Source organism: Pyrus communis, chromosome 1, assembly GCF_041283825.1.
Source record: "Pyrus communis isolate YQ-2024b chromosome 1, ASM4128382v1, whole genome shotgun sequence".
Classification (NCBI taxonomy): domain Eukaryota; kingdom Viridiplantae; phylum Streptophyta; class Magnoliopsida; order Rosales; family Rosaceae; genus Pyrus; species Pyrus communis.
In genome coordinates this window covers 4,405,477-4,426,761 of record NC_142565.1, presented here as the reverse complement: position 1 = coordinate 4,426,761, position 21,285 = coordinate 4,405,477, and the positions used below count along the sequence as shown (strand labels likewise).

General features: G+C 37.1%; 3 protein-coding genes and 1 long non-coding RNA gene across 4 annotated transcripts; 2 read left to right on the top strand and 2 right to left on the bottom strand.

Annotated features, from left to right (window-relative positions):
• The first annotated feature begins 3,596 nt into the window (after nucleotides 1–3,596).
• On the top strand, nucleotides 3,597–7,870 carry LOC137720427 (tRNA-aminoacylation cofactor arc1). Its single transcript, XM_068459495.2, has 12 exons — nucleotides 3,597–3,768; nucleotides 3,857–3,958; nucleotides 4,057–4,227; nucleotides 4,458–4,523; nucleotides 4,790–4,855; nucleotides 5,029–5,163; nucleotides 5,917–6,110; nucleotides 6,280–6,370; nucleotides 6,518–6,586; nucleotides 6,907–6,998; nucleotides 7,084–7,147; nucleotides 7,589–7,870. Exons 1-12 carry the CDS (start codon nucleotides 3,688–3,690, stop codon nucleotides 7,691–7,693), a joined length of 1,236 nt encoding a protein of 411 aa, XP_068315596.2. The 5' UTR covers nucleotides 3,597–3,687; the 3' UTR covers nucleotides 7,694–7,870.
• A 1,649-nt stretch (nucleotides 7,871–9,519) lies between these two features.
• LOC137720970 (two-component response regulator ARR17-like) lies at nucleotides 9,520–11,764 on the top strand. Its single transcript, XM_068460097.2, has 5 exons — nucleotides 9,520–10,142; nucleotides 10,497–10,576; nucleotides 10,667–10,750; nucleotides 10,845–10,915; nucleotides 11,000–11,764. Exons 1-5 carry the CDS (start codon nucleotides 9,998–10,000, stop codon nucleotides 11,094–11,096), a joined length of 477 nt encoding a protein of 158 aa, XP_068316198.1. The 5' UTR covers nucleotides 9,520–9,997; the 3' UTR covers nucleotides 11,097–11,764.
• On the bottom strand, nucleotides 11,636–12,619 carry LOC148699008 (uncharacterized). Its single transcript, XR_015962167.1, has 2 exons — nucleotides 12,478–12,619; nucleotides 11,636–12,346 (listed from the first exon to the last, which is right to left on the bottom strand). It is a non-coding gene; the product is annotated as an uncharacterized LOC148699008 (long non-coding RNA).
• Nucleotides 12,620–16,920: 4,301 nt separating this feature from the next.
• On the bottom strand, nucleotides 16,921–18,878 carry LOC137720969 (putative F-box protein At3g16210). Its single transcript, XM_068460095.2, has one exon. It carries the CDS (start codon nucleotides 18,551–18,553, stop codon nucleotides 17,177–17,179), a length of 1,377 nt encoding a protein of 458 aa, XP_068316196.1. The 5' UTR covers nucleotides 18,554–18,878; the 3' UTR covers nucleotides 16,921–17,176.
• Between the last annotated feature and the right edge of the window lie 2,407 nt (nucleotides 18,879–21,285).

The window sequence follows — 21,285 nt, the reverse complement described above, 5'->3', positions numbered from 1 at the left end:
GGGGGTAATTGTAATTTTCTGGTGCGTAGGGTTTAATTTGCAAAGTTGCTTGCTGCCATAACAGAAGGCACAGCTGAGCTGAGTGAAAAAGTGAGGTGAGAGTTGGGTGTGGATAGTGGATAAACAGAAAAAGTGGAGGCAAAAAAGCTATAAAGGCAATTAAATAGTTGGTGAAAGGTGGGTGGTGTAATAAATAAAGAAAATGTGACAGAAGTGGTGTGGTGCAGATTGCTGGGTTGTGACAAGGACTCAACTTTCTTTGCCCTTCATTTTTCTTAAATTACATTGAATTATTAGATTGAGATGTTTTGTGAAAATTCAGAGTTGAACTCATTTTATGCATGTTGCTTTTTAATTTTAGAGAAGGATTTTTTTTTTATTATTATTCAAAATGGTCTCTGAGATTGATGTAACTTATCACTTTGGTCTTTGAGATTTGAAGTCGATAGAAACGGTCCCTGAGTTTGTCCACTATTGATCATTTTTATCATTGCTTGAAAAAATTTCGTTAAGTAAGGACCAAAATGACAAACATATCTTCAATTTAATAGAGAATGGGCCAAAATGATATGACAAAAATTGAGGGTATTTTTATCATTTTATTCTTATTTAACAAAGATTTTACATGAAATGACCAAAATGATTGATGATTGATAAATTTAGGGATCAGTTCTATCAACTTAAAATCTTAAAGACCAAGGTGAAGAGTTATGACAATCTCAAAGATCATTTCGGCTAAAAAGCCTTATAGAGAATGAACTTATGAATTTACCAACACTTGATATCCTAACATAGCGTATGAGGAGGTGTAAAGAAGTCTTTCTCGTGTTTTAGAAGAGAGATGTTTATAACAAATATATCATTGTAGTGGTAATTATGTGTTAAAATATAGAGTATTATATTTGATAATTTGAAATACCGTTATAATAATGTACTCGTGTACGTAAATCAAACTGGGCATTCCCTTGATTAATTTTATGATGTGAAGGTTTCATAATTTTGGGAAATCACCACATTGGGTCCAATTGGATTTGTCACTCTTTTTCAATATGCTTGCATGTTAAGGCATGCCATGACCATGAGGGAAAAATGTACCAATTCCCTCTACCAAGCAACACAAATAAGAAGAGAACTTCTATGTCAATGATTTTATTTATTAATTTACAGGTTGAGACTTCAAATTATGTCAATTTCATCTCATAAAACATATTTCATGCTCAATTTTCAAAAATAAATATTTTTGTGAAAGAATGTCGTATCCACTTTTAAATGCAATCGGGATTTCAACTACAAATATGATATAATATACTCTCAACTACTTGATTTATAAATCGCTTACTCACTTCTCGAGCTTTACTGATCTTCAAAGATGCAACATGATCAGCGAAGTTTTGAAAGGGATGGATTGATAGGGTTGTGAAGCTTTGGAATTGGAGTAGCATTTTGTGTTGTCTTTATGCGTTGAGGTTTAGTGCTCACCCTTTTATGGTGAGAATTTGGAGGTTACTCAACTACCAAAAGAATGAGTTCATTGTGCACTACAAAGTTCAGGCTGTCAAGCATTTTCCCCAACTGCTGCCGCTGTCTCCACCCTCTGCAACACCAGATCAAAATGTTAATTCATCTTCCTTCCTCCCTCCCGCCCTCAGCAAACCCTACTTTTTTGATAATACAATGATTAATTAATTAATACAAAATTAATCCCAATACTTGTTTAGGTAAATCCATGTATGTAACGACAGTTAAACGACCACTTTTACGGTTCTAATTTTTTTAGAAAAAAAGAGTACGGTGAAAAATGAACATGCGGTGACTAAATGTCAAGCACTATTGCCCAAAAAACCCTAACCCAACCTCATCAGGGCATTTTTTTTTTTTCCACCAGTTTTGTAAGTGGCGGTCGGGAAGAAGAATTCTCTCTCTGCGCCAACTGCTTTATCTGAACGAGAAATGTTAAGAAAACTCTTTCAAAGAGGAATTTTCGATGGATTATGTGTCACATGACATTTTATTGTTAACTTATATGCCAACATTATAAGCTTGAGTAAAAAATATGAGATGACAGAGAGTTCATGGAGAGTCTTAGTTTTAAAAGAGTCCCTTAGCATTTCTCTTATCTGGCTTTATAATAAATGTTAAGGGGTCTCTCACTAAGTGAGACTCTCCACATACTCTTTGTCACCTCACAGTTTAATATCAATTTTTGTACTAATATTATAAAACATTCTGCCAAGAGCTGATAGAGATTACATAAAAAATTTCATTTTTGAAATAGTCTCTTTACCATTTCTCCTAACTTTATTATTTGATATTTTTATTTTTACTTTTTCACTTTTTTTCTCTTATCCCAAGTAAAATAAAAAGTATGGAATATACTCAATATAGACAATTGACAGTAAAACGACATGGTCCAATTGATGCACCTTCTGCAATGTATTTACCTTTGCCTTTGTGTTTATAACTTGCTTTTTCGGCAATTTATTTGCCTTTGTCTTTGTGTTTTTAACTTGCTTTTTCCGTGGTGTGCCCTCGTTGACAAATTCTCGACCAAAAGAATACCGGCAGCCTTGGAAGGAGGAGGAAAAAACTAACAAGAACAAGACGATGCATGAATGGGACCAATTTTTTTTAACTTTTTTAGTGGAGGGACTCTCCATAATCCATATAGTTGGTAAATGTTAGCCTTTGAATTCTCTGTAACAAGTAGGGGTGGGTACAATACTATTTAATTTGCTTTGCTCTGAAAAAACGTAAGTTAAACTGAACCAAATAATGTTGAGTCAATTTATGTCATTATCAAAGAAAATTTTTCATGCGAAGTCATGCACGTTCATCCCACTTATGAGACTTAGGATAGGTTCTTCAATTTTCAATCAAGCACTCCACATTATAATAACCTAACAACTACAAGAGCAATAGCTTAATAGTTTTCTTTTCTATTACCTCTTTCAACAAAGTGACTACCTAGTGCCACTGAATCAATAATCATGCGCGCTAGTTAGGGGTGGATGTATACTGGGATCAAGGTGATCGCAAGATTACACGGAGTTTGAAAAATTTACATATGAAGGTCTTCCGATTATTCTCCAATATTTGGTACCAGTTCCTTTTGTCTTTACCAAGTGTTTGATATGATGTCTGATGGGCATACCTTGACAGCTTGCGTCAACAATACTTGACAAATTCTCTCAATATCAATCATCAGATTGCTTCGACATATGTCTATATTTGATGACATGCACGCAACATGGTTTGACTAACGAAAACAAGCCCACCAAGTTGTTAGGCAAAATGCCTTAGTGAAACAATGAATTTTTTTTGCGCACTTTGCGCTCTGTTTCTAGATCAACCCTATGACCTCCCAAGGTTCGAATCCTAAATCTACCACTAGCAATCGCCCAATATTATGAAACTACATGGTACAATATAAGTGAGCGACATACTTAACATAACATGTTGTTGATAATTTTTCAGTGTGACGGTGACTGGAAAATGACCTATTTACTCCCATTCACTTTATTTATTTCTCATGGGCTATTTGGGCTTTTCAATAGTGTCTTTATTTATGGTGAGCCCAAGGAAGCCCAAATCATGCAAAAACCCTAAATCTCCCAATTGAATTTGCGCACTCAACTGAGTCAACTTTGAACTGAGAAATTGTAGAGCTCTGATTTGTGCAGGGAAGAGATGGCAGTTAATGGAAGCACCAGCGTAAGCAGAAAGCAGCTGATACTATCAGCTCTCTGCAAATACTTCTCTCTCGATCCTGTAAGCAACTTCATATCTCTCGATCAGCTTCAAGTTTTTAACTTTTCTGCCACTTTGATTGCTCAAGTTTTGAGCTCGATATCTGCAGAAATCGTTGCCGGAAAACATCGCTGGCGATGAAGTCACGAGCTTGTACTCAACCGTACTTAAATCAGCCAAAAACGGCGCCGCAGGGGAACTAAAACATGGGGTAATGTTTTTTCACTGCCTCAAAAGCTTAGTTGAATTGGATTTCTGGTAACTTTTATGTGATCTGCAAGTAAAAGTTTTGTGTTTTGGGGTTTGTAGGTGGTGAATTGGATAAGATATGCAGAGGGTTTTCCTACAGATTCCCAGGCATGCTCTGGAGCTCTCAAGGGGTTGAATGAAACCTTGGCTGATGTGTCAGTGCTTTTGGGCAATGGGTTCACCCCCTCTGAAGCTGATGCTGTTGTGTTTGCTGCAGTGCATTCTTCTGTGGTATGGATAATGGATTGTTCTTCTGCATGCATGCGTTTGATCTTGTTTCGCATTTTTCGATACTTTTGCGATTTGTAACTCTGTTGATGTTTTTGCTTAAGAAATGCAAGACTTTTTAGTTGTTAGTATTTTCTGGAATTCTTTTTGAATTCGCGCACGCACATTTTGTCCCAATGTGGCAGCAATGGCGCTTGAAATCATGGTGATTTTGTTGAGTGGTTTATATGCAGATTGGACTTTCAAATTCAGATAGGCAAAAGTTGCCGCATTTGTTGCGATGGGTGGATTACATCCAGGTACGTCCCCATGTCGTGAGTAGTGCTGTTATCTTTAATTCAGACTCAGTGAAGGTTCAATCTCACTGTCCACTGTCCAGGGCTCTCCCTTAAGTTTATGAGCAACACTTATCAAACCGTGCCAGTAATTTCGGGTGGAATAAAGTACCATGTGGTTACAACTTCTGTCATTAGATGCAGAAACATGAGTTTCTTGTTATTGTTTCCACGTGTAGCTTTCAGAAATGTCATAGTCAACTAGTGCTCACAACTTTTTTCTCCTCCAGAACAAGGTGGATTTCGGGGACATACTTGAGAAGATAGTGATAGAGAAGGATAAATTTGATTTTCGAGTAAGTAAAATCTACTATTTAACTTGAATCCCTATTTCAGTTTTGCTTCTGTGAACCTGATATTGCAATACAAGGGAAATATTAAATGTTGAAAAGATAGTAAAAAAATGTTTTCTTGTAAATCACAAAGTTGACTTATGTTACTCCGTATCCTTTGATCGTTATGCATGCAGAAGTTGGATGAATTGCTGGGAACAAAAGGTGCGGGTAAGGTGGAAATTGATTCAAATGCAAAGAAGACTGTTCAAAGCGCAAAAAGTGCAGACAAGCCAGAGGCAGACCTGAACACAAAGAAAAGTGATGCTGGGGTACATCCTTTTAAATTTTCACCTGTTCTTTATCGTGTACAATCAAATAATCTTACCCACATATGTGAAATAATTAACGGTACCAAACAGTGTAGTAGAGTAGGCTCATGCACCATTGTTCCTTATCCGAAGACCAAGTAGCTAGATGTATAATTATGGGTATCCACCACCTAAGTTCTTTAACTTTTATTACAAACAATACCCATACTACCATGTGAGATATCTGTACAAAACTACCTTAGTTGTATAATTAAACTTTCTAGATAGAAATTTCCATACTGTTCCTTTCAAATATAACTGGGAAGAACCATATTGCCCTTCATCAGTTAGTTGACCAACATTATATCTGATCTCTCTATTTCAAATATAGATGGTTGGGTTTCTGGAGTAATGCTATTCATACCATGTTTTTATACCACATTTCTATACCACCTTAGGTGGCATCTGATGTGGACAGCCACATCATTTGAAAAATTTGCAAAACCCAAGGAAAGTAAGGAGAAAGACTCCTCGTATACCACAATCATCATTTAATTAACTAGTTTTTCTTAATTATTATTTTATTAAATAATGAACTAAATTTAAAAATCCGATTAATTCATATGAAGTGGCTGTCCACATCAAATGCCACCTAAGGTGGTATGAAAATGTGTTACAAAAACATGGTAAACTATTACAGTCCGAACCAATGCTTCTACTTTCAGATTTCCTTGGTATACTGTTCTTTGATGACCTTTTTATTGGAATTTTTAGGTAAAGGCAGCAGGAGATGAGAAAATTATTTCGGATAAGAAAGCAGATAAAAAAGCAGATAAGAAAGCTACTGAAGAGAAGAAAAAATCGCCAGAAACAGAGGCAGTTGAGAAAGACAAAGAAGTAAGTGTCAGTTTATTGAATATACAGGTTGGCCTCGTGCGCAAAGCTTGGAAGCATCCGTCTGCTGATAGGTGTGTGGGCTACATTTTTTCTCTTTCTTTTTGTCTAGGTGCCCCATTAATTCATTAAAAATCTAATTAAACTGCTGGCTGTCTTACCTTGAAGTTTGGACTCTGAATGCTATTGCATATCTGGAGGATGCAAAATCAGTCATAACCCATGTTTTAAAACTTGATACAGTTTACTGGTTGAGGAGATAGATGTCGGAGAAGCTAAATTACGGCAAGTGGTTAGCGGCTTGGCAAAATATATCAGTCCAGAGGAGTTGACAGTATGGTTACTACTTGATCTTTTGGAACTAGACAGTTTTTTACATAATCTTTTGCATATTTTCTGTTCATTTTATTTTCATAGTTGTTAGACAGATGAATGTCACACTTAATTTCTGATGTATCCACTCGGTGCATGCACTATGCAGAACCGTCATGTTGTGCTGATTACGAATGTGAAACCTGGGAAGTTACGGGATGTGATGTCACAAGGACTGGTACGTGTCTCTTCTCATTTAACTTATATTTTTTGCTGCGGAGGTAGTTTTATGAGTTGGAAACGGGATGTTGTTTACTCCTGCACTGCTTAACTAGTAATCAAAATCATGTCTTCATTATCAAATCTATACTCAAAGTATTCAAGTTTTCACTCCAATCGGTCATAGGCAATATTTATAATCCCACCTACTATTCTCTAGTATAAGATTCCGAATTGGCTTATGAAGAGTCCTTTATTAGGGAAAACTGAATGTTTCTAAACTTAGCTTCTACAAAACACATATAAAGGTGTGGATTTCATTTGTGTGCATGTATTCAGGTGCTATGTGCTTCTAACGAAGATCACACCCTTGTAGAGCCTTTGCTCCCTCCACAAGGGGCTAAACCGGGGGAACGTGTGTCATTTTGTGGGTTAGTTAGTTGAAACTACTTGGAGCTTAAACAGACATTTTCTTTCATTGGTAACTTCTCTTGACGTGCACTTCTTTCTATTCAGGATTGATGGAAAGCCAGAAGATGTTCTGAACCCAAAAAAGAAACAGCTGGACAAGATCACACCAGTATGCTTTCATTGCTCTTGGTTTGTGGATTTTCTTAGTGTGATTAGGGGACAACCATAGATGTGCTGCCTTATTTAACTAGACAGTTCGCAACTTAAAAAGGAACTTGTAGTCCACAAATTACTGCCCGGCTAACCATTCAAAAGTTCACTTGAAAACTCTGGGGTACCGGGGGTGTCCCAATCCGTATAGGAATCAATTTGTTGATAGGCCTGTGTTTCTATTGATTGTGAATCCGTTGCTGCATTTCTTTTATGTGTTGGAAATTATGATATAATTTTACGGAGGCATTGACAGGTATTACGGTTGTGGCAATTTGGTCAGAATAGTCATAATCTCCCCTCGCATCAATTTTGCATTAAGTATCTCTACACATTGCATTTATGATGCTTCAAAGTTAAAATTGGGCGTATGAATCTCATGCGTGTTTCATCGTTGCAGCATCTTTTCACTGACGATAAGGGCGTGGCTACCTTCAAGGGTATTCCGTTTATGACCTCGGCTGGGCCTTGTACATCATCCATCCCCAAGGCAACCATCAAATGATCATAACTTGCCCTTACAGCCATTGTAACTCTCATTATTCAAGGAAGTTCTCGCTCACCATGTAGTTCTACTTATTTGATGTGAAGATGTTATGGAATTACAGGTTCATGTTTCGTTTTCGGTAAAGAAAATTGCTTTCACGTCGCTTATACTGTTATATCAAATGGTTTCACACAATCAATTTGAACCCGGAGATGAAGTGCCGATGTGCCATTTCAAATTAGGCTAGGAGGATTACGAGAAAAACCTGTCTAAACCCGTTTTTAGGTCGCTTGCACATACTTGTATGTGCGAGAGACCCGTTTTGTGAAACAAAAGTACAAATGAGCAGAGTCAAGTTTTACCCTCATTAGGATAAGAGGGAACCAATCACGAGAAATTTAATGTGTACTGCAACGCATTGTATGTCTCATTTTAAAGTATATTTTATATTATGACATGCGATGCATCATTTTCTATTTCAGTACAACGAAAACTCTCCCACTACTCACAACGAGATTGATATAACTCACATTTTCCCTTAAAGCTAGTCAAAGCCATAACAAGTAGACCAAATGGCAAGGACAAGTCGACGTCAGTTACCAAGAAGTTGTTATCCGAGATGGATTTACCAGTCTTTCTGTTATCTGTTGTTGAAATTGTACTGTATGCTTTCTAAATTGCAATTTACTGAACAAAGCACGCATTGAAATTTGAAGGTTCAGCTCTTCACCCTAGTCCGCAGGCACCAACTAGTAATAAGAGGGAGATCGGTTAAGCCACACGATGAGCAACCTAATTTGGTATTAAATTCGTCATCCACGAGATTTGAATCTAAGACCTTTCACTTCTAAGCGAATAATAAAACCACCAGAGTATAGTTATTACTGAAAGACTCACTATTTGGTCCGTGCAAATTGTCTGTTGTTGTTTTGAGTATTGAGTAGAAAGAAGGACATGACAAAGGTCGTGTGTATTTACGTATGTAATCTGTAATATGTATGTGTCGGATATGCATGGATTCTGCACCAAGACAGATGGGATTCGGATCTTTTTGACGTATGGTGATATGGTGTAGTAACTCCACCCCCTCCATCCTTTTGACCAGATTTACTCAAGCAACCACCAATTTTGCTGTTTTTCAATCCAATCCACCTTTTTCAAAACTATGAAAGGAAATTCAAATTTGAGTCCAAAGGGGACTACATTAACGTAAGTTTGCTCAATTCTTCTTGAGTACCTATATGCACTAAAGACTAAACGTTATCACTATTTAATCGAGCAATCTTCTGTTACTTAAATCAAGTTATTAAATCAAATTCAACGATTAAATATGTGTTGTGTCAAATGTTTGTTGATATATACTTAAGAAATATTAAAATCAAAATTCACTTTGGCACTCTTGTCCTTAACCATTAATCGAAGTTTTCATAGAGCACTAGTTGATGTTTCTTCCTAAATAGAACTAGCATTTAGAAAATTATCCTGAAAAAAAAAACATGAAAATCAAGATTTACAAATACAAAAGATGGGATGCACTTTTTTATAATGTAGAATATAATTGAGTGATATATAAAATGAGCGGCTGAAATTAGAAGTAGAAAATATATTAGTAGTACATATTAAATATAACAGTAAAAAACATTGAGTTCTACCTAACATTAGAAGAACACTCGAAAACTATGGATTTTAAAATTGTTGGGGGTTTGAATTTATGCCACAAGGTCCAAAAGGGGTAATAATGAGGTCATGGTTATTGTTGTATCAGCAGCCAGCAGCAGTAAAAACCTGCTATAAAATGAATCAAATGGCATAATTTAGCAGCTGTATCCATGCAGATTGCTGAATTCTGATACCGACTAATTTTCTCTGCACACAGAGAGAGAAAATCATAGAGATAGAGAAGATAATAAAATATACCAAGTCACAGATATTTCGTGATCTTCTTTGGGTTTCTACCTTTGATTTGATTCGATTCAGTTCTCTCTCTCAAATCTCTATAAATACAAAAATCCCACCTTCCAGAATCCACATTACGTGTTGTTCAAACATTTCCCATGAGTTTGTTTGTTTAAGTTTTAATGCACGAATTTGAATCCCCATATGCTTAATTGTTACTGTCAGATTCAGACAAGTCGTTTCGTTTTTGGTCTTATGTAATTAAATCGTGCCTGTTACACGGTTACAGGCTACAGCAACTGCGTTTGTTATAAGTCTCTCTCTCTCTCATTCTGCAGTTACGTCTTTGCTTTCTTTTGGCTATTATTTTTGTAAGTTGGTGGGTGAGAGAGTGAGAGGAGTTATTATTTCTAGGGTTTAAGAAATATGGAGGCTTCTTCTTCTTCTTCTTCTTCCTCCTCCTCAAAGGGTTTCATAGCAAATGTGGAGCAACCCCATGTTTTAGCCGTCGATGACAGTCTCATCGACCGAAAACTGATCGAAAAGCTGCTCACAAATTTGTCTTGCAAAGGTAACAATCTCTCTGCTTGAATCCTGCACAACCCTCCATTTTCTTCTTTCTTTTTTATAGTTTGCTCTATATTCTCATGCTAATTTACTTGAAAATAAATGGTAGTGATTTTTACACTCTTGTTTTCTCCGTGCACGAGGAGAAAGTTTAAGTGTAGGAATCACCTCCCAGAAGAAACGCTATATTGTACATTTTAATGGTTTATTTATTGCTTAATAGAAAGATTAAGAGGACTTTATAATGGTTAATTAAATTAATATTAAGCTGTTTAATGGAAATAAAGTATATTAAAAACAGAGTGTATTTTTGCTTGGTAAAATAAAAAAGCTAATGATTTTCTTCTATTTGGTGCAGTGACAACTGCAGAAAATGGGGCAAGGGCGTTGGAGTTTCTGGGCTTGGGAGATCAACAACAAAATAGCTTGAAGAGTAATGTGAGTAGCTAATTACCATTAATCCATCGTATTAATTCAATATTTAAGCTTTACACTGAGAAGGGAGAAGGGTCTTGTTCTTACTTGCAGGTTTCAAAATCAAAGGTAAATCTGGTAATTACTGACTATTGCATGCCGGGAATGACAGGCTATGAACTTCTCAAGAAAATCAAGGTATTGCAGATTTTTTGTTAAATTTTTAGCATGTAATTAATATGGTTTAATATATAATCATGCTTTATTTTCTTAATTACACTTTTGCAAGCAGGAATCATCAATCATGAAGGAGGTTCCAGTGGTGATTATGTCATCTGAAAACGTACCGAATCGGATTGACAAGTAAATATGAACTGATTATTTGTTCTTTCCTTTGTTTTTTAACGTTTTGTTTTATTTATGGTTTTAATTTCTAATTAACAACAGGTGCTTAAAGGAAGGAGCTCAAATGTTCATGCTAAAGCCACTGAAACAGTCAGATATAAAGAAATTGAGATATCATTTGATGAACTGCAATAGCTAGAAAAACGTGTCTTTTTTTTTTTTTTTTTCTGGAGAAAGAGTTGGAAATAGCCTAAGAGCTAGTTCAACTACTAAGTTTTTCTCTGGAACATAGCATGGTATGCACTGGAGATTTAGTCTATTAATTTTTTTATATTTTCCCTATGACATAGGAACTTCCTTCAATATGCTAATTTTTTATTTTGGGTTTTGTTTTGTTCAGGACTTGTTATCTCCACCTTTTTAAATTATTGTTTGAGGCACAAATACTTCAATTAGTATTCATCTTGTTTAGGAACAAAAATTATCAAATTGACTTTTTAGAAAAATGAAGGAATGCTATTCTATTGCTTCCAATTACTTCCAATTAGTATTTATCATCTTTGTTTTAGTCATTAGTTTGAACAAATCAAAGGAAATTCAGTGGCCAGATTTTGAAGAGTGCAGAAGGAGAAATCACTCATCATGTCATGCAATTTCTTGAAATTATTATATATGTACAGAAGTTGTATATAATGATTAAAAAGGAAAAGAAAATGGACAGGAAAATTAGAGTCTAAATTCAATGACCTATATGATTCTTGGATAATTTGCTTTGCAATTTGCAGAGAAAAAGCTAAAGAATCATGAGATGTACAATCAAAATCAATCATATTCAAATCAAAATTCCTAACTGCAACAATTTCTTAATTGATGGAATTTGGATTCTTGTAGACTTTTGACATATGCCAAATCCCTAACTTTCTATATATCTAAATGTGTTCTTCTCCCCAAGGACCCCAAACCTTCATCTTCTGCAGGATAACAAGGAAAATATCGTGATTCACTTCCTCATCAGAGACAAGCCCTCGAAAATAAACCTCAAATACGCGCAATCACCCATGTATGCTTTTGTCCAACCCTTGATCTTTCCTTGACATGTATATTTATTTACACAAGGATCCAGGACGTACCAAATAAAAAAAGATGCAGCAAAACCTCAAACATTTCCACCAACGCACAATTGAGGTCATGAAAACTCATGGAAATGTCTCTGGTGGTGATGGAGGTGGTGGTGGTGGCGGCACTTATCCAATCCAAAGCACTGCATGACAGGAAACAATGTCACGAACACGCATCTCCCTATCCCTCTAGATATCGAGGACACTGAAAAACAATGGCACGTCCTCTTTGGATTTCGTAGGCTCTTCTTTATTCCGTTGATGGAGTGATCATGGCCAACACAGCGAGAACCGCAACGCTGACGCTTTCCCATTACCTACTAGCAGTCACCTAAAAAAATCCAAAATCCATGTATGCATATCAAAAAACTGACGACCCAATTGCTTAAAACAGAAAGGATAAAAAAAAAAAAAAAAAAAAAATCAATGTTCATAGCTTTTTTCAATTTTTGCTTAACATACCTTGAGAAACTCTTGGTGTTGGCGATGGGGAGCTTCAATTTTCTCTCTTGGTTTTGACAAGAGAGAGAGAGAGAGAGATTGAATCACAACTTGTTTAGCAATGCAATTTGATTTAGAAGGTTGAAATGGAAGCTGCTTAAAGTTAAAAGATAGAGTTTAAAAATTAATCAACTGATTAAACTTGTTTAATTATGGATGGATGTGATTAACTAGAAGCCAAAAGAACATGCTTTTTTTGATAAATAGCGATCAAGGTTCCTTGTTATTTGTACAAGCAAGGTGCATCTTTTTCTTGCGCGTTGCTTGTGTGGTTGGCAATGGCATTCCTACTCTTTTGCGATTTTAGTTTTTTTTTTTTTGTGTGCGTAAAAATTAACTGTGGAAGGGTAAATGTTCTGTCGAGTCACACATCCTTATTGGACTAGAATGTATTAAAAGTCTAAATTAAGAAACTACATTTGTAATATGTGCACCATGCCCGTCCGAACAGATCGATGATGGTAACAAGACCCCTAGGAGCAGAGAATGGGTTATATAGAAGTTTATTCCCACATTATGGATCGCGACTTTCGGCGGTCCCTCAGTCTATGATCCTCCAATTTATTGAGCTCTACTCGCTCGTCTACGCTTCGACCCGGCAAGTAATAAATTAGTAGCTAGGTTTCTACTTTTTACATTGGTATGGAGAGAGATTGTTAAGGTCTTAACACATTAGGTGTCATTAGGTGCAAAAGGAAAGATTAAATTAGACATTAAACATGATCTATGAAGTTGTTTATGACAAAGAAATTCACTTTGGGGTCTATAATTAGGGTTAGTTGTAATATTGGTTCTTAAATTAATGCCCGAGCTTCGTTCCCGCAGTTTATTTGTGATTATGTGCTCCTCAAATTTGGTCACTTATTGCACATTAAGTCATTTATGTCAATTATGTCTCATTTCTCGCATATTTTAGGAGGGCAATGATTTTTTCACGTTCCTCCAAAATTTGTTACTAATAACACATCACACCCCTCCCCGACCATCACAAACCCCACTCCTCTCCTCCTCACCCTCAATCAGCCTCGACTTCCCCTCCATATCCACTCTTCCTCTTAGAGCAAGTCCAGCGTTGCTGGGTGCTCGGGGGACAGGCCAGAGAAAAGGGGCCCGAGGCCCTGTGGACAGGCTCCAGCGTTGGAGAGCCCGAGTAGAGGTGGAGGCCCGAGCTCCGGGCCCGTGGAGAATTGCCAGCCCGAGAGCCCGAGTGGATGTGACGCCAGCGCTGACGTTAGGCCATTTTTAATTTTTTTTCAATCAAGCGCATGCACCCCACTCGCGCGTGGGGGCGTGTCGCCGACACAAAATAAAAAAAAATAGTGCTTTTTCAGTTACCATTGGGAAGCCACGTGGCTTCCCACGGTACGTTCGATCTCAATGGTAAAAAAAAAAAAAAACAGTCTTATTTAATATCCATCGTTCGATCTGAGATCAACGGTGGATATTAATCTACTTTATAAATAAATAAATAAAAGAAAAAATAGTTTTAAAATTAAGAAAAGTTACCGTTGTGACACGTGGCACAATCTGGAGTGTTGGAATTCAAATTTTTTTATATCCAACGGCAAAGATTAATTAGTTGAATAAAAGTTTAAAAAAAATTGTAAAAAATTCAAAAAAAAAATCTGAAATTTAAAAAAAAAAAAAAATTGTTTTTACTTTTCTATAACTACCTTTTCATTATCATCTACCTTACACCACAATTTCATATTTTCTCAACTACTTTCAATCACATTCCTTTCTTTCTTTCAAAGTTTCAATCCATTTTTTTTTTCAACAAAATGACTACTGATGTAGGTATGAATTGGTCGCTTCTTGAAGATGTTGCATTGTGTACTAGCTGGGTTGAAGTTACTCATAGTTCGCTTACGAGTAATGAGATGCAGTTGCGAGAAATGTGAAGTCTTATTCATACCAATTATCTTGAGAAAATTGGTTAATAATCTTATCAGAAATGTGGAGTCTTATTCATACCAATTATCTTGAGAAGATTAGTTAATAATTTTATCAGAAATCCATCACCAATAATTGTATTTTAGGATAATAACACGTGGCATAACGAGTACGATTAAAAAATTTATCGGAAATCCATCCCCAATAATTGTCTTTTCGGATTTTATGACAAGTGGCACAACGACAATGATTAAAAATCTTATCCGAAATTACAAATAAAATTATTTTGTATTATTTAATAATACTTCAGATAATGACACATGACGCAATGAGAACGATTAAAAATCTTATCCGAAATTACAATTAAAATTATTTTGTATTATTTTATAAATAAATAAAATACTAATATTTTATTGCCTATTGCCAGGGCTATTGAAGTGTAACGGTGGAGATGCAAGGGCTATTACCAGGGCTATTACTGTTCATTAAAAGCAGTTACTATTCATAAGGTGGATTGAATAGTGAATAGCCTGGGGGGAGGGCTCCAACACTGGAGTTGCTCTTAGAGCATCTCCATCCGTTGATGGAGGGCAAGGGCAATGAAATTGCTTTTACTATTTACTAACTATTTACTCTAAACAGTAATTGTCTATGTGTAAGTTCACTCGTTTCGAAGGAATAAGACAATGGCGATTATTATTCACAAATATATTTTTAATCTTTGCTTCGTCTTATTCTCACATATTTTTATCGCTGTAGATTTTTGGATAATGTAGAATGTTTAGTTTGCAAATGTGTTGAACTTTGCAAGATTTTTAAAGTATGAATTTTGGAAGTTATTTTATTTTATTTTATTTGGTAATTCTATGATTTTTTAGAGTTAGACTAATCCTAATTATTAGATTGGGCAATTTTTCGAAATCAAAGATCACAAAGAGCTGTGTAGTGAGCTGCGGCATAAAAAAGTCAGCTGGGCTTCCCCCCGCCGGGGGGTTGTCTGCTGGGCTTTCACTCGAGCGCAAGCGCTTGCAATTGTTGAAGGGGCCTTTTTATCTAATTGCCTCCCACAATTTCCACCGGTTGACGTCGTTTGTTTGGTCCAAATGCAATACATCCAATTGCCAGTCTATCAATAGCAACCATTACAATCGGTAAGACTTGCGAAGTATTAACTTTTATGCATAACCCGAAGGCTATAATTTCGTCCCAGAACACAGGCTACCAGAAAATATAGTTGCAACAACTGATGCCAAAGCTGCTTTGCCGGGTGCCGATTATCGCTTTCATGCGGTCCCTGTGCAGGTCTTTCATTCCCATTCCTATCCTGGTATTACATTAATAACTTAGGGTGTGTTTCACACTGCTTCTAGAGGTTAAAAGCGCTTTTTGACTGCCAGGAGAAATTTTTTAGTGTGACCAGTACACGGGGTGGTACATCACGTGTCACTATACCAATGATGGGATATGTGTGCTAAAAGTTACTAACTTAAAAAATAAAATTTTCTCGACAACTAGAGGCTCTTCTTACTACATTTGGCAGAGAAACCTAAACTTGATTATCGTTTGTAGAAATGCACTTCCAAGTGTGCTTCTCGAAGAAAATCTCAAATCTTCTCTAATATAAGCTCTTCTAACCTTCCTACAGAAGTAGTCCCAAACGGGACCTTAGAGCTTTTCTCAATCGATATCTGAAAAGCACTGCTGCATGATAGGTTTAGATTAAGCTCTTTCCTATCAGACAATGGAAGATTGGTGTACTGTTTAATCGACAACTTCGAAAATGCTGTACTCCGAGGCTAGTACCCGAATCCTCGTCTCTGATATCGCAGTTTCGCTCGTCGCTTCTTGATGGAATTGCAGAAAATGTACGTCCAGGCTTGCCCTTCAAATCAGTTAGCAAGGGCCTAGAGCTCAATACGTTGAGGACCATGTCTCAGATCATCCCCCAAGCATTGAACAATCAGTGGCCTATCAGGAATTTGGAGACATTATGCTTACGTGCTTACATGTCTTGTATGGGGGGAGCAGCTTGACGATAACTAAGCTCCATGAATCAGGTGGAAGAGGGTGTATCAACAGCAAGAGCTGTGATTGCACTCGCACAGAAGTACAACGTGAAGATGCCGGTTTTGACCGTAGTTGCGCGGATTATCGACGACGAACTAAACGAACCGACCCCGAAAGCCGTTCTCCAGCTGATGAGCCTCCCTCAGGTCCTCCTCTGTTCCCTCTCCCCATTGCATTAGATAACAAGAATATAAGTTGTGGCTTTTGGTTGTTAATTCATTAGGGTTTTACATTTCCTACTGCAGGTTGGAGAAGTCTGAACCTGTTGACCACAAGTGAGAGTTTTGCAGAATTCAGATTACATTTTTTTGCAGAGGTTTTACATACAGCAGAATTCATCATACACTGAGATTCATCCCCTTTGTGTTCATATCTCCGCCTAAATTCAAACGGGAGGACGATTTCTTGTTGATCTGATCAAATAATTGACGCTGACCAATTAGATAAATGCAACATAACATAGCATATTATATATAAAAGTTGACTTACACATACAACTCGTTGACTTAACACATACAATTTATTGCCTCTGTCTATTACAAAAGAAAAGAGAAGATCTTGTGGGTTATAAGCAACAAACTCACAACACTAATACCAGCAAACATGCTGGAGAGGAACTTTCCTGCAGCGGATGCGACTGCAACTGCGATGGTATTCAAAACTAATCAAATTGTTTTGTGTAGTCAAGTATGAAGTCCTCTCAATCCGCATCTCTGATATTCCTGTGGCTAACGGTACAAGCCAACAAGTTATGAACTTCCCTCTTCAAACCAAGCAGCAATTGCCTGAGGCTATTACTCGCGCTTTCCCCGTCTGATTGGTCCTCTTCCTCTTCCTCCGACGCACCAACATCCGACCCCAACCCCGCCGCCGACTCTGTCGGATTCACACCACCACCGGGCGAAACAAGAGTCTCGCAATACACCGTCTCCTGCAGCCAATGATTCGCACCTTTGATGTCGACGTGTTCGAATGTATTGTCTTTTGTATCTAATGTCACGAACCTCTCCCCTCCAACGCTCATTAGCACAGCTCCCTTCTTGGTAAAAGACAGCGGCATGTACCGAAACGAATCAAGGAACGGGTCTTTGGCCGGAATCCTCGGAAACTTCGAAGTGGTGATGATCTTACTCCAGTTCTTGTCATCTTTTGTTCCCCAAACATGAACATCACTCAGCCTCCGAGTGTGCACAACACAAAGGTGGTCTTTCAAAGATCCAATCCACGCTATACTCCGACCACTCTCATCTGGCGGTGGCGGCACCACCTTAAACTTCTCCTCGGCCAAATCGAATCGAAGGATCAGACACCTTCCCGAATTGTGGTCCTCTGCCATCCAATACAACCCGCCATTCACTTCCGTTGATTGGAAAATATGCTCAATGAAAAACGGCGGCGTATCCTCGTCTGGAATCTTCCTCCAGAAATTGGTTTTTAGTTCCAATACCTCGACTTGCGGCTTGTAACCCGCAACTTTCAGCCGGCAATAGTTCGAGGGGACTCGAACAACCTTGTAATCATCGATTGATGCATCGTAACCCAAACCCAGCACCTCCCTCGTACTTCTGAAATTCTGAGGAGAAGGGAGCTTCCGGTACTCCTGGATCGTCGGGTTGTAAATTACAGCCACACCCTCGATCCCATCATTGATAACCACACAGAGCAGCCCATCGGAGTGTCCCTTTACGTAATACGGCAAGTTCCGAACCAGAGCGAAGTCAAGCTCGACAGTCCCGACAACACTGTTGTTTTCGGACTCCATCGACAAAAGGGTGTCGCAGTAACGCGACAAAATCACACGGGTGCTGGTTCCCAGCTCGGATTGGAACATGGCTCGGTTTTTCTTCAGAAGGGCTTGGACGAAACTCGGGCTTTTAATCAGAGAGCACCATGGTTTGCAGACGCACCTGAATCGGACGAGGGATTTGGGGGGAAGCCGTTTGAGGATGTCGACGATGAGTTCTTCCGGAAGCTCCATTGGGTTTGGGTTTAGCGGCGGCGGCGGCTGGTGTTTGGCGGTGGTTGGGGTTGGGTGTTTTTCTTGTTGGGTTGGGTGGAGTGGCGGCGAGGTGCCCATCTTTGCGTTGGCTTCCGTGACTAAACAATCTCAAAGGCTATCTTGTATTCCTGGCTTGGGGGTGAGGTGTCGGCGCGGCGCCGTGGAAAGCTTTCCATGTGTCCCGAGACAACGAGCGCCCATGTGATGAGTGTAAAGCAGAGTGATGCCGCGTTTCATGCTGCTTGTTTGTGTTGTCTTCTGCTTTGTCAGTTGTTACTCTTTCTCTCTCTCTCTCCCCACGCGTCTTCTTTGTCGTTGTCAGATTTGGTATTGGGAGTTAAAAGATAAGGGAGCATTTTTTATCATCATTATTTAATGTGATGTATGCACATCATTCTATTTATCATCATTAGATGTATTTGAATTTCAAAATCGTAGATAATTACAAATTTTTAAATTTAAATTCATTTAATAATAATAAATATGATAATAAACATATATCACATTAAATGACGATGAACAAAATTATACTAAAAAAATAAAGCGTTTAAAATGGATCTCTATTATTTTTACTTTTGACACTAAATTCAAATGTTAGCAATCATGCACTCTTAGAAAGCGAGAGCACTCATTCCGTAGATCACACGTAGTTGAGCAACTTGAATTTGAAGTATTGATTCTATCTTTCCGTGGTTAAGAATGTTTATCTATTTTGTAGTTTTTTTTGTGTTCAATTTTTGCCACATGATAAGAGCAAGGCTATTGATTTTGCATTTTGTGTTCGATTTCCATCATGTAATTAAGAGTATGAGCATTTATTTAAAATCTCAAGTTGGATTCTTTATTTTTTTAATATTACTTGTATATAATATATAAGAGAAACGTTAACGCGATTCTTTCAAAAGTAATTTTTTATGAGCTCTCTATCATTTTATGTTTTTGATATAATATTTTATAATATTGATATAAAAATTGACGTTGAATTGTAAAGTAATAGAGAGTGAGTCTCATTTTAAGAGTGTTCCTTTAACATTTCTCAATATATAATAAAAATCACTTTATGGTTAATCAGTGGGTTGGTTGGGAAAAGGACCCTCATCAGATTTTTTTTAGAGATCTCGTGATCTTGATCATTCATCGTACATTGTAAGATCAGTTTTCGTTAGATATTATTTATATTTAATTTTAAAATTTAAAATGATTTTCGACCGCACGATATACAATGAACGATCACAATATTTATTATTTATATTTGATTTTAAAATTTAAAATAATTTCTGATTTCACAATCAACTATCACAAAATCTCTGGAATACTAGAAAAAGGATCCGGTGAGGTTTGGTTGTTGGTTGTTTGGTTAGCCATCGTGATGTGAAGTCGAATCATCACTGCGTTGGTTGGAGGCCTCCGTGTTTATTAGGTTGATGCCTTTAAAAGCTTCCACTTTTCTCTCTTTCTTACTTTTTAACTGCTCCACTTGTATTTTTCCCTCTTGCCCCGAAACAGAAGAAAGAAAAAACAAGACGTTTGACGATCTGCTGAAAGAAGTAGAATTCTCTACCCTTTTATTACCATCTTCATTATCCTGCCCCGAACAAGAAGAAAGAAAAAGCAAAACATTTGACGATCTACCCAAAAAAAAAAGAAAGATTATCTCCCATCCTATTATCATCTTTATTGCCCTGCCCCGAACAAGAAGAAAGAAAAAGCAAAATGTTTGACGATATGCCCAAAAAAAGAAAGATTCTCTCCCTTCTTATTACAATCGTTATTGCCCTGCCCCGAACAAGAAGAAAGAAAAAGCAAAACGTTTGACGATTTGCCCAAAAAAATAAGATTATCTCTTTTCCTATTACCACTTTTATTGGCCTGCCCCGAACAAGAAGAAAGAAAAAGCAAAACGTTTTACGATCTGCCGATAAAAATAGAATTCTCTCTTTTCCTATTACCATCTTTATTGCCCTACCCCGAACAAAAAAAAGAAAAAAAAGAAAAAGCAAGACGTTTGACGATCTGCCGAGTATCACGACAGAAAATAAATAAGGAATAAAATGAGTGGCTCATCGCTTTAGGCCAGTCCAATATGTAAACCCCGACCCCTTACAAGATATACAGGTTGAAAGCTCTCAGCCACAAACAAGGGCGGCAGGATTTTGGTTGGGATGTTGAATTTAGTACTATAAATTATATGTTTAATTTTTTGTTGATATTAAATTGTATAATAAGCAACGTAAAACAATGGGATAAAGCATTGTTCTTACGGTACATCCAATCTCATGGTGCATGAGGAAAGGAAAACGAATATCACGTTCTTCATTTTAAATTATTCTTAAAATCGTAACTTTAATAGACAAATTCGATGCATATAAATAACTTAACGTACTGATTAAATTAAGAATAAGTGAATAAAGAAATTAAGAACGTACCAAGTGGTGGATTAAAAGAAAAAATTCGTTTTCTTTTCTCGAGTATGAAGCACATAGGCTAAATTGGATAGGGTGAAATGTCTTTTTCTTTACAAATAGGATCAAAGGGTGCGGAAGACGAGAGGGAACTATGTATTATTTTTAGCATCAAAAGTACGTGATGGAAAAGTATCCTCGCCGGATTGTTTTCCTAAGTCGTTCATTGTATATCGTGCGGTCAGAAATCATTTCAAAATTTAAAATTAAATATGAATAGCATCTAACGAAAACTGACCGCACGATATACGATGAACGGATAAGATCATAAGATCCCTGACGAGGATCCTTTTCCCTTTTTTATTACCTATCTTGCATTATATATCTTAAATAATAATTTGTATTGAA